Source organism: Mustela putorius, unplaced genomic scaffold (assembly GCF_011764305.1).
Source record: "Mustela putorius furo isolate JIRA1106 unplaced genomic scaffold, ASM1176430v1.1 tig00003858_pilon_pilon_pilon, whole genome shotgun sequence".
Lineage (NCBI taxonomy): Eukaryota > Metazoa > Chordata > Mammalia > Carnivora > Mustelidae > Mustela > Mustela putorius.
This window is the reverse complement of record NW_025422010.1, coordinates 42,778,440-42,799,994: the sequence shown is the minus strand read 5'-3', so window position 1 is coordinate 42,799,994 and position 21,555 is coordinate 42,778,440. Positions and strand designations below refer to the sequence as shown.

Genomic DNA, 21,555 nt, shown 5'->3' with positions numbered 1-21,555 from the left:
ACAAATATTTGAATGCTCGCACTGTGTGGGGTCTTGGGGGTGTACGCGGCCCCGCCATTGTGGGGAGCACAGAGGGACAGCAGAGTGCTGTGACCCATTGCATGAGGCACAGGTGGGTGGATAAGGAATAGGACAGAAAAGACAGGCTGAGGAGGGGAAGGTGCTGAGGGAGTTGCAGGGGTCGTGGAAGGGAGCTGGCCATTGAGGACTCAGGGTGGCGGAATGCGTGTGCTGAGTGTCCCAGGCAGGGGTGGATGTGTGTGACAAAGCTCTGAGGCTACACGGTGGTCCTTTTGCATGTTGAAGGAAAGGAGGCCTGTGCCCCGAGGCACCTTCTGAAGAAGGGGTCAGAGAGGTGGCCTGAGGACACAGGCACACGTCATGTGGGCAGGCCTTATGGTGGGGGGTGACTGCGAGAGAAACAGGCATTGCAGGAGGGCATTTGACACACGGTGTTACATGAGTTTCAGGCACATAGCACAGAGATTCGACAAGGTTAGGCCTTGTGCTATGTGGGTATTGGGCTCCGTGAAATAAGTCCTCCTGAAAAAGATGAATGCCACGGGAAATGACTTTTTTTTTTTTTCCCTTTCTCGATTCCATATTGAGAAACAGGTTTTGAGGGAAGTGGCAGGAGGAAAGCAAGCATTGGCCTCAGGGTGGGTTATGTTGGAGGGGCTGCCGTGGGGCAGGAGTTGGGTGGAGGGAAGGCCGGGGAGCTCCCGGCCTCCCCCCGAGATTGCAGTAGCTCTCAAAGTTGGGACCACACCAGTTAGCCTTTGATCATTGACTGTCTTGTTGTTCCTCCTTCCTTCAAGCATCTTGATCTTGTCTTTCTCATTAGCAATGACCTACTTGAGAAATGGACCTTGTCTTAGTCTTTGCTCACATAGTATATACCGTGGTTGGCGATTAACTCCTGGGTCGGCAGCAAGATGGGACAGTTCCGCTTACTAACCTCTGTCTGCATCCCCTCAAGCCCATCACTCGGTAAAACTGGGACACTGAGCTACACGTTCACACCAAGGTGTGCACGCCTCACCTTCCCCTTCTCGGCAGGTGGACATGGCTCGCCTCCTCTTGCTTTTGAGGCGCGAATCTAAATTCCTGACAGATGGAATCATGTTTACTCTGTGGAATAACTTCCCACCCCACGCCCCAAACAAAATAAAATTAGTTCACCCACTTGAGTGGTGTAACTTCTCTTCCAACATATCTCATTTTAGATGATCTTTTAAGTGGGTGGGTATTTTTAAAGGTTTGTACAGAGGTAGTGAGGAATGACCTGCCGCGCTGCTAAAACAGCAGATGCTTGCCTCCCCAGCTGAGAATCTGCCCAGTGTGACTAATCCTGGCAGCTGCCCCGGACCCCCCCCCCCCACCTGCTATGTGGCCAGTCAGCGTGTGATCAGAAGGGATGCCGGGGGTGCACATCAGCAGCCCTGGAGAAATAATGGCCTCTGAACCTCCAGCTCTGTCCAGGTCACTTGCAGAGTGTGGTTTGGCCACTGTTGGACCAAGTGGTCACTGGGAGCGACGAAGCTGAGCGAGCGGTGGCCCAGAGGCAGGAGGGCAGAAGTTGGAGGACTGGCCTCTGTGAGCTTGAAGAGCCTCTGCTCTGTAGCTGAGAGTGTCCTCGTGTGTCAGGCTGGCCGGAATCCAGCTGCAGTGCTCCACATCCTTCCACCACCTCAGTCCAAGAGTGCGGGTTTCCCTGTGGTGGCGAAGGGCGAAGATACGTTCGTTCTTTTCTGGAACAACAGTGTCCTCCCCCCTCCCCCCCAAGCTTCTACTTTATGCTTGCTTGTGTGTTCAGCTTAAGGTGGTCCGGCTTCTGAGTGTTCCTCTGAGATGTTTCTTCTTCATCGTCGCTTATCATTTTAGTTGTGGTCAAATACACAAAACATCAAACTGGCCACGTTAGCTATTTTTAAATGCACAGTTCAGTGACGTAAAGTACTTCGACTTTGTTGTACCTCCATCCTCGTCCAGAACTCTTGATCTTGCAAAACGGAAACTCTGTCTCCATTCAGTGCTAACTCCCCACTCCTCCCTGCAGGTACTGCTAACACTGTCGGGGTCTGAGTTTGATGGCTCTGGGTTCTACCTGGCTTGTTTTCCTGAGCACAATGTAAGATACTTTCTATTTAAGCCAACGGGAAACTTCTTGGAAAAGGAGAGTGTCCTCTCTGTCTCCCCGCGGCTGTGATGGGTGCCGAGTAGCCAGGTGTGCCCACCCTTACCGCTGTGCTGCTTCTAAACGGGGTCGGGCATCTCTGTGCCAGTTGGCAGACTGTGCTGATGCCAAGTTCCCTCCTTGTTTGCTTGCAGCAGAGCTGAACCTGGCAGCCCTTGGATCTTGCCTCCACCTCCCTTGTAACTCCTGCCCTCTAGTGGCAGGGGAAATTCACCCTTTCCATGGTTTTGCATTTAATTTTTTTTTTTTTTTAAATTTAAATTCTAGTGAGCATTGCAATCTTGGTTTCAGGAGTAGAGTTCAGTGATTCATTACTTACATACAACACCCGGTGCTTATCATGGGAGGTGCCCTCCTTAATGCCCAGCACCCGTGTAGCCATCCCCCTGCCTGCCTCCCTCCATCAAGACTCAGTCTGTTCTCTATTAAGCCTCTTATGGTTTGCTTCCCTCTCTTTTCCTCCTCCTCCCGTAATTAGTTCATATATTTTGTTCCCTAAATTCCACATATGGTGGTGTGCCTGGGGGTTCAGTCGGTTAAGCAGCCAACACTTGATGTCAGATCAGGTTTTGATCTCAGGGTCAAGAGTTCAAGCCCCACACTGGGTGTGGAGCCTACTTAAAACAAAATTCCATGTATGAGTGAAATCATATGGAATTTGTCTTTTTTTTTTTTTTTTTAAGATTTTATTTGAGAGAGAGCCCAAGGGGTGGTGGGGTGGGGGTGGGGGACAGGGAGAAGGAGAAACAGACTCCCTGCTGAGCACGGACCACCCACCAACCCCAACACAGGGCTGACCCCAGGATCCTTAGATTATGACCTGAGCCAAAGGCAGATGCTTAACTGACTGAGCCACCCAGGTGCCCTGAAGTTTATTATTCTCTAAGTGATTTATTTTACTAAGCATAATACACTTAAGCTCCGTCCATGTTGTTGTAAATAGTAAAATATTCTTTTTGATGGCAGAATAATATTCCATTGTATATTTATCTCTTTCCATTCGTCAGTTGGTAGACACGTGGGCCCTTTCCATAGTTTGGCTATTGTAGGTAATGCTGCTGTAAACATCAGGGTGCCTGTGCCCTTTCAAATCTGTATTTTTGTATCCTTTGGTAAATACCTAGTAGTGCAATTGCTGAGTGATAGGGTAACTCTATTTTTAACTTTTTAGGAACCTCCACACTGTTTTCCAGCGTGGCTGCACTAGCTTGCATTCCCACCAACAGTGTAAGAGGATTCCCCTTTCTCTGGATCCTCACCAGCATCTGTCATTTCCTGACTTGTTAATTTTAGCTATTCTGACAGGTGTGAGGTGGTATCCCCTTGTGATTTTGATTCACATTTCCCTGATGATGAACGATGCTGAGCATCTTTTCATGTGTCTGTTGGCCATCTGGATGTCTTCTTTGGAAAAGTGTCTAGGTCTTCTGCCCATTTCTTAACTGGATTATTTGCTTTTTGGGTGTGGAGTTTGATAAGCCCTTTATAGATTTTGGATGCTAACCCATCATCAGATATGTCCTTTGCAAATGTCTTCTCCCATTCCGTGGGCTGCCTGTTAGTTTTGTTGACTGTTTCCTTCACTGTGCAGAAGCTTTTTATCTTATGAGGTCCCAGTAGTTCACGTTTGCTTTTGTTTCCCTTGCTTCTGGCAATGTGTATAGCGAGAAGTTGCTGTGGCTGAGGTCAAAGAGGTTGCTGTCTATGTTTGTCTCTAGGATTTTGGTTTCCTGTCTCACATTTAGGTCTTTCCTCCATTTTGAATTAACCTTTGTACTGTAAGAAAGTTTCATTCCAGTTTCATTCTTGTGCGTGTTGTCCAGTTTTCCCAACACCATTTTTTGAAGAGACTCTTTTTTCCCCTTGGATGTTCTTTCCTGCTTTGTCAAAGATTAGTTGACCAGAGAGTTGTGGGTCCATTTCTGCGTTCTCTGTTCTGTTCCATTGATCTGTGTGTCTGATCTATATGACGGTACCATACTTTCCTGGTAACTCCAGCTTTGCCTTTCTTTTTCAGGATTGTTTTGACTATCTGGGGTCTTTTGTGGTTCCATACAAATTTTAGAATTGTTTGTTCTAGTTCTGTGAAAAATGCTGGTGGTATTTTTTTTTTCCCTCAATATACATTTGTCTTTTTATTTATTTTTTAAAATTTCTTTTCAGCGTAACAGTATTCATTGTTTTTGCACCACACCCAGTGCTCCATGCAGTACATGCCCTCCCCAATACCCACCACCTGGTTCCCCCAACCCCCCACCCCCCGCCCCTTCAAAACCCTCAGGTTGTTTTTCAGTATCCATAGTGTCTCATGGTTCACCTCCCCTTCCAATTTCCCTCAACTCCTTTCTCCTCTCCCTCTCCCCTTGTCCTCCATGCTATTTGTTATGCTCCACAAATAAGTGAAACCATATGATAATTGGCTCTCTCTGCTTATGATAATTGGCTCTATCTCTGCTCTCTATGCTTATTTCACTCAGCATAATCTCTTCCAGTCCTGTCCGTATTGCTACAGAAGTTGGGTATTCATCCTTTCTGATGGAGGCATAATACTCCATAGTGTATATGGACCACATCTTCCTTATCCATTCGTGCTGGTGGTATTTTGTAGGGATTACATTAAATTTGTAGATTACTTTGGATAACATAGACATTTTAACAATGTATATTATTCTGATCCATGAGCATCTAATGTTTTTTGATTTCCTTATGTCTTTTTCAGTTTCTTCCATAGTGTTCTATCATTTTCAGAGTACAGATTTTTTTTTTTTTAACCTCTTTCGTTAGGTTTATTCCTAGGTATCTTATGGTGTTTTGTGCAGTTGCAAATGGAATTGATTCCTTGATTTCTTCTGCTTCATTGTTAGTGTATAGAAATGCAACAGATATCTATATGTCGATTTTTATGTCCTGCAAGTTTGCTGAATTCATATATTTGAGCAATTTTTTGGTGCTTTCTAGTTTTCTAAATAGAATGTTGTCTGTGAAAGTTTGACCTCTTTCTTGCTGATTTGGATGCCTTTTATTCCTCTTGTTGCCCGATTACTGAGGCTAGGACTGCCAGTACTATGTTAAATAGTAATGGTTAGGGTGGGTATCCCTGTCTTGTTCCTGACTGTCGGGGAAAAGCTCTGGTTTTCCTGTTAAGGATGACATTAGCTGTGGCTGTTTCACACATGGCCTTTATGGTGTTGGGTATGTTCCATCTCTGCGTGTCTCCTGCCTGGAGTTCGTATTCAGTGTTTGTATCCTACCTGTGTCTCCACATACCCGAGCCCTTGAACATTGGTGGGGCCAAGGCAAGCAGGTGGGTGTGAGCCTGCCTCTGCCAGTAAAGACATGCTTCATCAACAGGCACGTGAAACCCACATTGCTGATTTTTGAAAACGAAAACATCTAATATATTAAAAACATGTTTGCGACTCTCTACTCTTCCATCTCCATCTGGCTGCCGTGTAAATAACTGTTGTCTTTAAGCAGGTTGTGCTTGTACCTGTATGTAAAGAAACTGCAGAGGAACATGAATTATGGGGTATTGCAACATCTCCTTCTTGACGTGTTGCCATGATTACAAACACTGTACTAATTGTGAGGGCCTCTGGAGCCCCGAGCCTCTAGGGAAGTGGGGACCTGACACTGGGCCTGGTATTGGTATTTCCATGTGTGAATTTTCTTTGCAGTTGTGCCTCCGAAAGGCAGGATTAATGTGCTAATTTAATTTGCCTTTGCTTTATTTACTCTAAGCATCTTGACTGCCCGGCTCCTCCCCACGCCTGGAAGCGGTATCTGTCTCTGGTGTTGGCAGTGTTAGAGTCCACAGGCCTGCTAGGACCTGGCGGCCATTGTCTTACCTGACAACGTGGAGCAAGAGGTGTGCAGGAGCGTTTCCCTGGGGCCGAATGGCTTAGTCCCAGTGTGCCGAGGGCTGCAGATCTCACTGCGTCAGCACCGAAGCCTGATGCCAAGGGGCAGAGTGACCATGTATTCTTTCATAAGCTTCTGTTTTGTGTTTAAAACGATGGAGCCCTTGAAGATGCAGGGCCCAGGGAAGGGGCCCTCTTACTCAGGTCTGAGGACGGTGCCAAACATCACAAGCTATTACAGCCAGGAGATGGCCAGCTTGGTTCTTTATGCCAAGAAGCAAATGTTGCAGAAGAACTGGACCACTGCGCTTGACCATTGGCGCACTCAGACCTGTGCACCTAGAGAATGTCCACAGGGCTCATCAGTGCAGTTCAGGGAAATGTCAGCTGTGTGCACAGCTGGTGAAGTAAGAGCTCAGAGTGGTCAATACGCTTGTCCCAGTAGAACTTCTTAGTGCAAGTGATCTTCATTTTACTGGTTATTTCTGTTCTTTTAATATTTGTTTGGTCACCTAATAATTTTTTGCCTCCAGTAGCTCAATAATCCACAGTTGAGGCTGTCTTTGTTCAGATGGCAAGGATAATGGGAGGAAGACTGTATTTATTCTGTTTGTGTTGTACATATACAAAAAACGTTTAAAGTTATAGAACAAATGGTGCATAAAGGTCTATTAGTTATATTGTTACCAATGCAATTAGTTATCTTACCTAAAGTAGGCTATAATTTTCCAATGGAAATATTTTTATTGTAAAATACTCGTAACCTAGAAATGACCGTCTTCACCATTTTCCGAGGTGTGCCGTCACGGGCATTAAGGGCGCTTACGCTGCTGTGCTATCACTGCCAGCATCCATCTCTGGAGGGATCTGTGTCCTGTTACCATTGCCCCTTTCCTCTGCTGTATCCCTCTGCTGTATTTTCCATCAGTTAGGACATTTTGCCTGGCTGTTTTTGCTCAGAGATGGTTGAGGCAGTGATTTCTGCTCCCTGTTCTCTCCCTACCGCACCCAGCACAGGGACATTGGGCACTGTCTGGATACGTTTTGGGTTGTCCTAACTAAGGAGGGTGGTCTGCTACTGGCGTCTGGCAGGTAGAGGACAGGGATGTTGCTAAGCACCCCAGAATGCCCAGGGCAGCCAGCAACACCCCCACTCCCCATCCTAAATGTGAATAGTGTGGAGGTTGAGTAAACCCTGGATTAAGCCAATAGAGGAAGTGGTCTGGATTTTTCTTTGCTGAGACCCACCTAGTCAAAAGCCAAACTAGGACCCCACGATTCCAGCAGAATGTCAAAGCTGTGTTTCTGGCTAATTTGGAATCAAAAGATTAACTTGGACTCTGTATTTTTATGCTGCTGTCATTTTGTTTAAAATAACTTTTATGTTTTCCTTTATGGCTATTTTCTTCCCTTAATTACTTGTATCACCATTTATTCACAATTCATTAAAAGCAGTTGCGCTGTGATATGCCAGGGTCTGGTTATACAGCAGTGAAAACAGCACGTCTGTATCCTTGTGGGGGCTTTTGGTTTAACTTGTAATGAATCTAATACATATGTAAGCAGAGGATTTAGAAAATGAAAAGGTCAAGGCCAGGAATCTTTAGAAATCTATTAGCAACTTGGTGACATACTGGCCTCTACCTCCAGTGTACCTTTCATACTCCTCCTAAATGCACACTCTTTCTGAAACCCCCTTGGGCCCCTACTTCCAAGTTTCTTGCCGACATCTCAAACCAGGAACATGTACCGTGGTAGACACCATACCTAAAAGCTCCACCATGGTTCTGAGCCCATTTTGACTTCTCTAGTTGGGTGCCAGAGTACGCTATGTGTAGCCCTTCAGGGTCAACACCCACTCCCTGCCAGCTGTTACCCGTATTAGTACTAGCTTCCTTTTCTCTGGATCTCTAGTTCTGTGGGTAGAGTAGGAGAAAGAAATTGGCTTTATCTACCATACATGCTTCTTCTTAGCCCCAAATCTTTGTGTTGGTAGTTGTCACGCAAGGGTATTTCTAGGATCATGTTCTCTTTATGTAATTCTGTATAACACGGGTATGAGTTGATATGAGAGAGGTCATGAAAAAATCCAGTGTTCCATTCAGCTAATAATTTTTGAGCATCTACTAAGTATTCTAAAACCATAGACCCATAGAGTGTAAAACAATCTAGACCAATGTTCTCCAGAAGAACATTCTGGTACAGTGGACTGTGGTCTGTCTGTATTGGCCAGTGAGGTAGTCACTGGCCACAGGTATCCACTGGGCCTTTGAAATGGGACTCGTGCGGGCTGAGAAATGGAAGTTTTGATTGTGTTTAATTTCAGTGAATTTAATTTCAATAGCCACACGTGCTGGCCTATTGGAAAGGGCAAGTATGGACTAATCCCCTAACCTCTTCCTCTATATTCTCAAGTTTTTACTAGTCCAAATATGCTAGGTGAGGACCAGCTGGAGATGGCCATCATTTCCTCATCTCGGGGTGAGGTGGGGTGTGGAGCCACACAGGACATGCAGAGCAGACCTGCTCATTATGGGAGGGTGACGGAGAATTAAATCTTGTCACGAGTGTTAAAGTTTGGTTGCCTCTTCACCTCCGATGGCCCCACTTACTACATTGTGAGGTCTTTTGTGCCAGGAAATTGTCATGGTCCCTGATCACATCTTGAACGCTTCGATTTCAAATAAAACCATGTTAGCCATGAACGTTCGATACTAACAGCAGTGTTAGGGGTTTTCTTTAATAGGATTTTGATTCTAAGTCTCTCTTTCCCTGCTTCCCCCTGGATGCACTCACAGCCCAGACGCTGCTCTGTTAGATGCTGAACTCGCACCTCCTCCAGCCTTGCTGTGGCTCAGGGCATGTTGACTTTCCAGTCCTCCTGTAACCGGCACCACTGGCTTGTTTGTGGATCTTATTTTCACAAAACTGCATATGCATTTCCCTCTGTGCACTTGGAGGAGAGTTTTCGAGGGAGTGTTCCATCTGAGGAAAAATGAAATGCCAGCATTTCTGTCTCAGGATTTAAAGACTCAGAGCTCAGGTCCCTGCTTTCTGATCTGAACAACCAGGGGTTGGGCTAGGGGAGCCCTGTGGTTCTGTACTTGGCCATGTCCTGGGCTGCGTACCAGGGCTGGGCGTGGGGTGCGGAGCCACACAGGACATGCAGAGCAGACCTGTCGCTCCAGGGGCGGGGACATCTCTGCGGGGAGGTCTGCAGATAGACTCAGCAAGAGGGAGGGTGCAGTTAGGATCCCAGCTAGAGGCAAAGGGTGGCGGGTGGGGGAGAGCCATCACCTCTAGAGCTTAAAATCTCAACTCCATTTCCCCTTGTTGCCCATCTTCTAGAAATTCTGTATCCTGCTAGGGAGTGATAGCTAGTTTATTGCTCTCCTCTATGGAGTAAACTTGATAAAAGACCTTTTCACAAAAAGAAGAGCCTTGATACACACCAACACATACATAACCCCACCCAATAGGAACGTATACAAAGAAAACCTCACTAACATGGCTAACTGTTGCTAATTTGTGGGGATGTTGCTGTATTTCATTCTCTTCATAAATTCAGCAGGATGCTGTGGGTAGCTGCTTGTCTGTAAACACAGTTGGATGTCAGGTTTAACTTTCACGATTTATAGATTGTTGAGATCATTGCCCATTTGCGAGATGGTCTCCTGAGGCCAAGAAAGAGTCTATTCATGAAAGGGTCTGACGGGCTGTTGCCAGCTGCCTTCTAAAAGGTCAGTCCAGGGGCGCCTGGGTGGCTCAGTGGGTTAAGCCACTACCTTCGGCTCAGGTCATGATCTCGGGGTCCTGGGATCGAGTCCCGCATCGGGCTCTCTGCTCAGCAGGGAGCCTGCTTCCCTCTCTCTCTCTCTCTGCCTGCCTCTCCGTCTACTTGTGATTTCTCTCTGTCAAATAAATAAATAAAATCTTAAAAAAAAAAAATAAAAGGTCAGTCCATCTGAACCTGGGCACAGTACACCTGTGTGGCCACATCCTTTCTATTGAAGGTCTTAGCAGTTTCTATACCTTTGCTTATGTGGTGGATAATGGTGTTGCTGATCTATTATTTGCATTTCTTTGGTTAATGGCCATTGAATAGTTTTTCATGTGGTCTGTAGGTTTTTTTTTTTTTTTGTGGCTTGTATCCTATACATAATTTTCTGTTGGGGTATTTTTTTTTTTTTTTTAAGATTTTATTTGTCAGAGCTAGAAGGAAAGCACAAGCAGTGGGAGGGAGAAGCAGGCTCCCATGACCTGAGCCAAAGGCAGACACTTAAATGGACTGAGCCACCCAGGTATCCCAGGGTATTAGTTTTCTGTTTGACTTCTTAAAACTTCGGTTACTAAGTTTAATTCTGTTATGTAATGCAAGATCCTTTTCCCCCTCTCTCATTTTAGTCTACATGTGGTGTGTTTTATGATGGCTTCAAAATTCTACTGATCGTCAAAATACAAAAATTTGCAACATACTTCTGACTTTCCCATCATTCTTTAAAAGTACTTCCTTCTGAAGGTTTTAAAACTACCGGACTACATTTTCTTTCTCATTTTGCTCTTATTCTTTTGTTTTATCTAAAACTTACTTTGTATGAGGGAATGAGACTAGAACACAAGTTCAGTTCTTCTTCTCTAAACAGCTTCAAGTTTACCTGGTGCAATTAGAAGGAAAATTCCTTTTAATAACTTCAGTGTTATGAACAAATTTTCCTTCTGTGTCTGCATTTATTTTTGGATCTGCTATTAGATTTTGTCTGTCTGCCGATTTTAGCACCATTCCTATATGTGCTGACTATAGTATACCTTAAGATCTGGTTGTGCAAGACCATCTAAAAGTGGGGCAAGAGAGAACATTGATATTTATGTTCTTTGGGAAAAAAAAATTTATTCCAGTAAATTGAGGCTATGCCCATAGAATTTCCTGAAAGGCTTATATAAGAGTGGTTCTTAAAATATCTATAGACCACCTGTTGCAGAGCTACTTGTAGATTTCTTTTTTTTAATTTCAGATTCCTGGGTCCCACCCCAGACTCTGCCTACACATAAGTAGTGTTTGAGAAACTGTTTTTTTACAAGCTTTTAGATTTTAAATAACACCATGAAAAAACTTAGATAAAACATGATAACCCAAGCCAAGAGTCTACTGTTTAAACACTAAAGAACATCATCTTTTTATTACATAGAATATTTATATACATAAGTCAGTTATAAGTCTGTCCTGTCAATAAACATCTTTGGAGTACTCCCATCTAAGTGTCACGCTAGGGTCACAAGGATGGCACCTTGCATTTGAGACTCCCTGGTGACACATGTCAAAGTGAAATGATTTTTCTGGAGTAGCTTGCAGCCGGCCTGTCGCGCAACAGATGTACAACTCGAGGGCATTCATGTAGCGCAGTTAGTTGTAAGGCAATCCCAATAAAAAGGGAATGGGTCAGTTGATGAGGGGAGGAAAGCAAGAGCCTTAAATGAGAGCAAAGAAAGTTGGCTGCTTGGGAGAAGGAGCAGTACTCCTATTGCAACCACAACCAAAGACCCACTATGGAGGAGCTCGACAAGCCAGTAGAATATGTCATTAAATCTCATTGTGTTTCCAAATCTCTAGTGTCATTCATTTTTTATCTCAATACATTGGGATTATGTCACCAGCAAGTTTTCGGCATCTCTTATGGCAAGATGAACATTCCGTTCAGTTGGCCCTTCTTTAGAATGGGTTATTGGTCTCCATCACTCAGGATCATGTGAGCGCAGTAACCCTAGCCGACAGGACAGCGAATGCAGGCTACATGCTTCCTAACCTTGCCTTTTTGTGTCTATTACATGCATTTCTTTAGATTCGGGAATACCCCATTGATGTCCAAAGCAACCAGCTGCCTTTTCTGCGGAATCCAGATATCCTGGTGGGAGAAAATGACCTCACCGCCCTTAGCTACCTACACGAGCCTGCAGTTTTGCACAATTTAAAGGTCCGTTTCCTGGAGTCGAACCATATCTACACTTACTGTGGTAAGTGGTGTGCGTCTGTTGTCTGCATGGGTTTGAAAGGACTTAGGATCTTCAGACTGTACGTGTTCAGCTCTAATAGTTAGGAATCCTACTAGCATTCTCCTAAGTACCTCTCATCCGAGACCCTTGAAGGGTTTGCAATCAGAGAATGTGGCTTAATTAGGCCACCTTGCATCTCGGTGGGACGATTGGTGTTAATCACAGCTCAACCAGGAAAGAAATGGACCACACGGTGTGGCTTGACTGACTTCGGCGTAGTCTGGGGTCTGTAGGAAAGCAGTAGAGGCATTCTAGGGTCCTAGCTCGGGTGTCTGTGCCCTCACCGGGCACACCCCCGGAAACCGATGCCTAACGGGCTTCTGTTCTAGCCTAAGATAGTCTGTCTTTGTCTGACCTCTCCCTTGCCGTGTACAAACATGGTGCATGATGAATATTTGTCGAATTCATGAGCAGAAAACATGACAAATGCTTTAAAACAAAAGTCCATAAATTCCATTTTTGTTTTTCTTGAAACTTCTCAATTTCCTGCATTCCATTTTTTTTCTTTTCTTTTCTGGGGAGTGTGAAGTGGTATGGTGAAAACCAGAGGCCTGTCCATGATTGTCTGAGGAGCAAACCATTTTGGGGTCTGGCTGAGCAGTCAGGCTGTGGCTGCTTTGTGGGGTGGTGGTGGGGGTCGTCCCTGCTGTGCTTTGAGCCCTGGTCTTCTCTGTTGATCACAAGGGAGGCCTCAGGACCAGGGTTTTTTGCACTGTGATATTATTCCACTTCGGTTTGGAATTGGTTGGTTGTCTCCTAAGTTCCCTGAGCTTTTCTGCTAGACTTCAGTGCTTGAGAAGTAGTTTCGCAAATACTTCTTCAACCTGATTGCTGGTGAGAAGCCTATTTGAAAAAGACCATCAGTTATCAGAGACTTCAACAAGTTGGGCCTTAAAAATAAATAAATAAATAAATAAATAACCCCAAACAACAACAACAAAACCATCAGCTTCACTTTTTAAAGTCCTCCTTTCTAAAATAGCCCCTGGTATTGGTACATAATTCTCCAAATTGGAGTTGGCCCCTCCAGTGTCAACTGTTCAGAGTGACCAACATGGCACAGGATATGGAGTCCTCAAGAAGCACTTCCTTCTGCTCTGAAAGTGGCTGAGACATTTTAGGAAAACATGTGACCTCGGAGTATAATACTGAAATACCAAAATGCTACATGAATTAGACTTTTATACAGCCCTCTAACAAGCAGGACAACATGTTAAGGCTGTTTTTGAGAGACTCCTCCAAGTCATTAGTTTTAGGAGAAATATATCAGTTCTAGGTGTTACTTTTCAGTCCAGGTTGTCTTTTTGGACAGACTTCCATTTGAAGACTTGGTGGGTGTCTTTCTCTCCCTTAGCCTGAAATGTAGCACACAGATGATTCCAAGTATTCTGGTATGTTTTTTTCCTTTTAAATTAGACTTTTTAAAGCAACTGTGTTTAGGTTCACAGCGAAAATGAGTACGAGAGAGAGATTTCCCATATAACACCCCCTTCCCCCACACATGCTCAGCCTCACCTCCTGTTAACATTCTGCTCAAGAGCGATACGTTTGTTACAACCGAAGAACCCACGCTGACACATCGTTATCACCCAAAGTCTCTCATTTCCATTGGGTTCAGTCGTGGTGGATGGACATTCTGTGGGTTTGAACACATGCATGACGGCATGGATCCACCATGATGGTACCCTGACAGTAGTTTGACTGCCCTCCGATCCCCTGGCCTTCACCTGTGCATCCCTCCCTCCCCCCCAGTCCCTGGCCACTACTGATCTTCCCTGCTGCCACCATCATATTGTCTTCTGTGGGCTAGTGTAGGGTTGGAATCATGTGACCTTTCTGGATTGGCTTCTTCCACTTAGTAACAGGCGTTTCAGTTTCCTCCATGTCTTCTCATACCTTGATAAGCCCCCTTTTATAACACTAACAGTCCATTATCTGCGTGTGTCACAGTTTGAGTCACTTGTGGAAGGCACTCGTAGTTGCCTAAGTTTTGGCTGTTGTCAAAGCCGCCGTGAACATCCATGTACAGGTGTTAGTGTCATAGAATGTTTTCACCGTCTTTGGATAAATACCAAGGAGTGTGAAAGCTGAATTCTGCAGTAACAGCATGTTTTGTAAGAAGCCACCAAAGTGGCTGTACCATTTTGTGCTCCCCCAGCGACGAAGTAGAACTTTCATTCCTCCACATCCTCACCAGCATTCAGTGTTGTCTTGTGTTGTGGGTTTTGGCCATTTGAATGTGTGTGTGGCGGTATCTCCTTAGAGCTGTAATCTGTACTTCCCTGGTGGTAATGTGATGTGCTTATTTGCCGTCTCTGGGTCTTGGTGAGGTCTCTGTTTAGATTTTTCGCCCATTTTTCTATCAGATGGATCATTTTCTGATCCTCGAGTTTTAAGAGTTGTTTTTATTGGTTTTGGATATTACTCCTTTATCAGATACTTTTTTGGGGGCAGATGTTTTCCCCATTCTCTTCTCATTTTCTTGACTCGTGTACCTTTTCAAACACCAGAGGGGAACACCGTGTAGGAGATCTCCCGTCTCGGCAATGACCTTTCCATTCTTGCACTTTCCCACATGACTGGAAAAGCTCCCATTTTTTTGGTACCTCTGTCAGTGGTTCTCTTGAGATCCAGACTGTGCTCTTATTGGAAAGAAAAAGGCATGAATTTCTTGAAGATGGGATTTCATTTTTCTTTGTATGTTCTCCAATATTACCTTGCCTTTCCATGAAAGATCGGGGGTATTCGATGGTTTGCTGACTCTTCATGCAACATGTATTTGAGTCCGTCATTGTGACATACTTTCAGGAGATACAAAACATTTTTTAAAAAAGTGAAAAATAATACATGATATAAAATGATGTGAGCTAATAAAAATCTAACACTCTGTGCTTGCTATGCAAGATGCTGGTCCAAGATTTCTTTATTAATCATTACCTGCAAGACAAGCAGGTGAAGGTAATTAGGATTCCCAGTTTTATAGTCCAGGAAACTGGGGCACCTAGAGTTTAAGTAATTCACCAGCATCCCCTAGTTAACGCCAGTTGTGACAAGATTTGCTTGTGCAGCACTTCACGTGTATTTTAGGAGGGCTGTTTGCTGAGCATCTGTGTATGTGCACGCACACATGCTTATTCAACACTATAGGGTATTTGGAAGCCCAGCTTTCTTTTCTCCGCCGAAGCCTAGCACAGTGCCTGGTGGAGACTCAGACACATCTTGATTTAGTTGAGTGATTGGTTGTGATTCATTCTCCTACTCCATGTTTTGTTTTGATGTATATAAACAAGGCCTTTAAAAGACTTGTGCCGGCTGGCCGTCTTGCTGTCAGCAATCTGACTGCATTCTCTGTTGGCAGGGATCGTGCTGGTTGCCATTAATCCTTATGAGCAGCTGCCAATCTATGGTCAAGATGTCATCTATGCCTACAGCGGCCAAAACATGGGGGACATGGACCCACACATCTTTGCTGTGGCAGAAGAAGCCTACAAGCAGATGGCCAGGTAAGAAAGACTTCAGCCCGGCGGTCCTGGGTAGTCGGAGGGCAGAAAGGGAAGTGTCTCCTTCCTTGGCTGCTTTTGCCCAGTGGTCGAGTGGTGATTCTGGGGTTGCGTGAAAGTACTGGGGACAGATCCAACTCAGGTTCTAGTTCTCTCTGCCTTTCCCCTTGTCGTCATTGTCATCCTGTGAACCTGAACTTCTCCTTGAGGAGCAGGGGCTCCTAAGACTTCATTCAGTTTTTCTGAGAAATGACAAAAACAAATGCCTTGCAATTTCCTCTGTCCTTGCCTGCCTTTTAGATTGCTTGCCTCCCCTCCTGGGGTAACAGATTCATTTTCTAGCCTCACCATGCTAGCTCACCATGCGTTTCACAGATCCTGCTGAAGTCTTGCTTCCTTTGAAGGAACCAGGACTCTGAGAACTTCCTGAGCTACCAAGCATTTGAAATGGGAATTTCAAAACCGGGGTTATGTATAGTGGGTCTAGAGTTCTCTTTAGAGACTTAAGTCAATCTCCTCTGTTTTGCCCCCCCCCCCCTTTTTAAGCTCTGAAAGATGGGTACAGGTCTGTTTCATTGGAAAGTGGGTAAGGTGATTCTATTAGGGTTCTGCTGGGAAACAAACCAGTAGCAGGGAAAGAGAGGGAGAATGTGTGTGTTTGGGGAGGAGTCTGTGGGTTATTTTAAGGAATGGTTTTCTGTGGTTGTGCAGTCTGCTGGGCAGGCTGGCAGGCTGGAGACCTCCGGAGGAGTGAATATTGTATTTCAAGTCTGAGGCCAGTCTGCTGTCATAATTCTATCTTCAGGGAAGGTAAACTTTTTTTTTTTTTAGTTCTTATGGTCTTCATCTGATTGGTTGAGGCCCACCCACATTATGAAGGGTCATGGGTTTAAAAAAAAAAAAAAAAAAGATAGCCTGCCAATTGAAATGCTAATCTCTTCACCAGCACTACCTTGACCAAATACTGGGGTCCTAGGCCAAGCTAAGCTGACATGTAAAACTAATCACCACACCAATGGTCTTGAACTATTCAGGCATAAGGTGGGGTTAGATCGATTCACCGATGTTTTGGTAGAAATGCATATTCCTATTAATGCTAACATGCTGGATCTTTCCAAGCAAATCTTTCTTGCCATCTCTGGAGAACTCCTTATGGAGCTAGCAAACTTAGGGAAGTCCTTTGTGGGGAGGAGGGTTGCTTTGGCTTATTTCGTGAGAGGGGAATCCCATCTCAGATGATCTGTTTCAGTGGATTTCAGGGTATCATTTTCAGCCCTGTGAAAGTTTCTGTGAAAGAAGGCTGTTCTGTAGACTTCTCTCCTGATTTAGTATTGCCTTGCTGATTGTATAACTCAGTGTAGAAAAATTTCTGCTTCCTTATGGATATTTACTGACCATGTTCAATGTGAGCAGTAATGGGAGGGATGAGCAATTCAACAAACAGAATGATCCATAACCATTTTATTTCTCTAAAGTGTGGTGGGCACCTGGGGGACTAAAATGGTCTCTACCTTTGACAACTCTAATGCCATAAAGAAGACCACATACTGTATTAATCTACTTCAGGGCTTGACTAGAAATCACTTAGCTTGATAACTTACTGACGCAAGCCTCCTGACAGAAAGCATGGTTCATGGTCAGGACATGTGGAGAGAAGAATGGGTTTTAATGTGCTTCGGTGTTTTAGTATGCAGCCCCACTCAGGTGTTACTGTGGGAGGTCAAGAGTATGGCAAAGTGGAGAAAGACCTGGGATTGGGACAGGCTCCCATGCTTTGGGAGAATCACTTGCGTTGAGTCTTCAACTATCTTCCTTTCTTTGGAGGATGTCTTCTTTGTGGTTATAAAACAGAAGGTGAGGGGTGCCCGGGTGGCTCAGTCATTGGAGTGTTTGGCTTGTGCTTTTGGCTCAGGTCATGATCTCATGGGCTGTGAGATCGAGCCCCACATTGGGCTCTTTGCTCAGTGGGGAGTCTGCTGGAAATTGTCTCCCTCTGCCTCTCTCCTTACTCAAAAGCATGCATGCACATAACACACACACTCTCTCTCTCTCTCTGTGTCTCTTCTAAAATCTTAAAACACACACACACACACACGAGTGTGGCTTGTTTCTGATGACTTTCTACTATACTAAAAGTTCTAGCAGCTCTTTGACTTGTCTCTTGATGGATGTCGTTTATCATTGTTTTCCGTCCCATTCTCCTCTTACCCAGTTGCACTTAGATGTATCAGAAGTTGCTGGGGTTCTTTTACTGAAGACTTTTTGGGGTGCCCTGATAGCCTCCTAGCCTCCAGAGCTCTTCACACCATAGATCCTCCTGCTTAAATGCCCCCATTCCTCCCTTCCATGCCTGGAGCTGGGTGCATGGTTATTCGATACTTGGGTTATTTCATTTGCTTGGGTCCATGTTCACATCCACTAGAGGGAAGGGGATGCAGTTTTACAGGGTGGTGATGATACAGCCTTGCCCTTGGTTTGTGAATTTCACAATTAAGGGGTTTGGATGTTAAAGTTAGACCAGGAATTGCTTCCTTCAGGGTTTTAAAGTTTATACTCATTTTACTCACTGAGTCCTAGGTTGTAGCCAAATAATTTTGCTGACATTCTTATGCAATTTTTGCTCATGAACACGCATTAGAAGCATTAAGTCCAGCATGTGTGGCCATGGGAGAGAGCTATTTTTGAATGTTCTGGTGTCAGCAGCTTACGGTTTCTTACTGATTCGAGAGACACATTGGAAGCCCCAACAGAATCTTTGTTGGGCAGAAAAGTTTTTGCTGTATTTCCAGTATGGACCTTGTCTCTCATTTCCAGATGCTAGACCACATTCATTAAACAATACTTCCTGACTGGGTTGAGTTCCTCCTTGATTTATCAGTAGCTGTTGAAATAATGTTGTGATTCAAGTAGCCACAGCTTAGCACAGTGCGCCTTGCATCTGATCACCAGAACAGCTGGGTGAAGTAATCAGTGTAAGAAACCAAAGTTAATGACTTGAGGTATTGGGAGACTGTGACTCCATTGGCCTTGGATTCAGCAGTTATATCTCTTGATTCACTGGGGATTTGATTTTCTTTTCTTTTTTTTCTTTCAAGGTTTTATTTAAATTCTAGTTAGTTACCATAGAGTATAGTATTGGCTTCAGGAGTAGAATTTAGTGATTCATCCCTTATATATAATACCCGGTGCTGTTCATGGCAAGTGCCCTCGTCAATGCCCACCACCCGTTTAGCCCATCTCCCACGCACCTCCCGCCATCACTCCCAGTTTGTTCTCTATTAAGAGTCTCTTACGGTTTGTTTCCTTTTTTGTTGTTGTTGTTCCCCTTCCCATATGTTCATCTGTTTCATTTTGTTAAATTCCACTCGGGTGAAATCACATGGTATTTGTTTTACTCTGACTCATTTTGCTGAGTATAATATACTGTAGCTTCATCCTTGTCCTTGCAAATAGCAAGAGTTTGTTCTTTTTTTTTTTTCTTTTTGAGTTCATTCTTTTTGATTGCTGAGTGATATTCCTGTGTGTGTGTGTGTGTGTGTGTGTGTGTATTTGTATTTATACCACATCTTCTTTATCTGTTCACTAGTTGATGGACACTTAGGCTCTTTCCATAGTTTGGTATTGTTGATAACCCTGATGTAAACATTGGAGTGCTGGTGCCCCTTCAGATCTGTATTTTTGTATCCTTTGAGTAAACACTTAGTGGTGCAATTGCTAGATCATAAGGTAGTTCTATTTTTAGCTTTCTGAGGAGCCTCCATCCACACTGTTTTTCAGAGTAGCTGCACCAGTTTGCATTCCCACCAACAGTGCAAGAGGCTTCCCCTTTCTCCACATCCTCGCCAACATCTGTTTTTTCCTGTGTTGATTTTAGCCATTCTCACAGGTGCGAGGTGGTATCTCATTGAAGTTTTGATCTGTATTTCCCTGATGCCACGTAATGTTAAGCATCTTTAGTGTGTCTGTTGACCATCTGGATGTCTTCTTTGGAAAAGTGTTCATGTCTTCTGCCCATTTCTTAGCTGGATTATTTGCTTTTGGGTGTTGTGTTTGATAAGCTCTTTTTAGATTTTGGATACTAACCCTTTATCAGATATGTCCTTTGCAAATGTCTTCTCCCATTCCGTGGGCTGCCTTTTAGTTTTGTTGGCTATTTCCTTGTCTGTGCAGAAGCTTTTTATCTGGATGGATCCCCCCGATAGTTCGTGTTTGCTTTTATCTCCCTTGCCTCTGGTGATGTGTCTAGTAAGAAATTGCTATGGCTGAGGTCAAAGAGGTTGCTGCCTGTGTTCTCCTCCAGGATTTTGATGATTTCCTGTCTCACATTTAGAACTTTTGTCTGTTCTGAGTTTATTTTTGTGTGTGGTATAAGAAAGTAGTCCAGTTTCTTTATGTTGCTGTTCAATTTTTCTAACACCACTTGTTGGAGAAACATTTCTTTCATTGGCTGTTCTTTCCTGCTTTGTCTACACTCAGTTGACCCTACAGATTTTCTTTCTTGATGTGGCTCGCATCAGAGACTTTCCAGCTCCTGATGCTCTGAGGGGGTTGGGGGATCCTGTCAAAGCTCAGAGGGATAGATACAGCCAGCAACTAGTCATTGCCCCTACCCCTATTGAATTCAGCAGAGTTAGACTTGAGAGTAAATGGCGATTCACAGTAAAGAAAAGGTTAGTGGTGCCTGGGTGGCTCAGTTGGACAAGGATCTGACTGTTGTTGTTGTTTAAAATATTTTATTTATTTATTTGACAGAATGATCACAAGAAGGCAAAGAGGCAGACAGAGAGGGGGGGATACAGGCTCCCTGCTGAGCAGAGAGCCTGATGTGGGGCTTGATCCCAGGACCCTGAGATGATGACCTGAGCCAAAGGCAGAGGCTTAACCCACTGAGCCACCCAGGTGCTCCAAGCATCTGACTCTTGGTTTTGGCTCAGGTCATGTCAGGATCATGAGCTTGAGCTTTGCATTGGGCTCAACTTTCAGCATGGGAACCTGCTTTGGGATTCCTTCTCTTCCTCTCCCTCTACCCCCTGCCCTACCCCCTCCCCTTTCCCCCACCCCCGTCACACATGCATACTCTCTCTCAAATAAAATCTCTCTCAAGTAAAAAATAAAGGTAGAAACTGTATGAAACCTCACATTCATTAGTTCTAGCCTCTGCACGAGAACCTGTAGTTCCCTCTAAGAGAGGGCACTCACCTCCACGACTTGCTGCTTCTGCTCCTTCCTCCTAGTCCAAGACCCAGAGTGCCCACTCTTCCAGCCTACCTACCTCCACCTCAGCTCCTGCATTCAGTTGTACTGCAGGCATTTGTGTGCTAGCAGCCATCTGACAGACGGCTTGCTGAATGAGCACTGAAAAACGGAAGAGCGTTCCCAGACTCTGAAGGAGCACATTGTCTGGTTGGGGAGAGAAGCCCTAGTCAGCCAAAACACCTGCCACTGCAGGATGTGTACATGCATGGCGTCACTGGGATCGAGCTTGGAGTCCTGGTGGTCACAGATGGTCCAAGAAACCTGTGGGATTTAAGCTGCGTCTTGACGAACTGATATAGGGCATAGTGAGAAGAAGGCAGCTGGGTGCCTGGAATGGAGCGATCATCACCTCACAAGTGGGCCATCAAAGACAGGGTCACAAAACCACGATGACCTACTGCTTCACGCCCCTTGGGATGTCAAATCAAAAAGACGTAGTGACAATGTGGGTGAAGTTGTGGAGAAATGAACATCTTCCTGTGCTGCCAGTGGGAACGTCACATGTGTAGCTGCTTTAGAAAATACTTCGGCAGTTTCTCAAGAGGTTAAGCACACTTACCCACATGACTCTACAATTCCACTCTTGGATATATACCCAAGAGAAATGGAACGGAGTTCATGGAAAAACTTCTATGCAAATGTTCATAATAGCATTGCTCATAATAGCCAACAGGTGGAAACAACCTAAGTAACT

The 21,555-nt window shown here is 44.7% G+C and overlaps 1 protein-coding gene across 2 annotated transcripts in view; it reads left to right on the top strand.

The window, feature by feature from the left end:
• The window catches only part of MYO5B (myosin VB), a 340,465-nt gene that overhangs the window by 146,876 nt on the left and 172,034 nt on the right, over positions 1-21,555 (top strand). For both annotated transcript variants that reach the window (XM_045065614.1, XM_045065613.1), the window contains exons 3-4: positions 11,895-12,066; positions 15,464-15,608. In XM_045065614.1, coding sequence (XP_044921549.1) covers positions 11,895-12,066; positions 15,464-15,608 — 317 coding nt within the window. The remainder of the gene's footprint in view (positions 1-11,894; positions 12,067-15,463; positions 15,609-21,555) is intronic.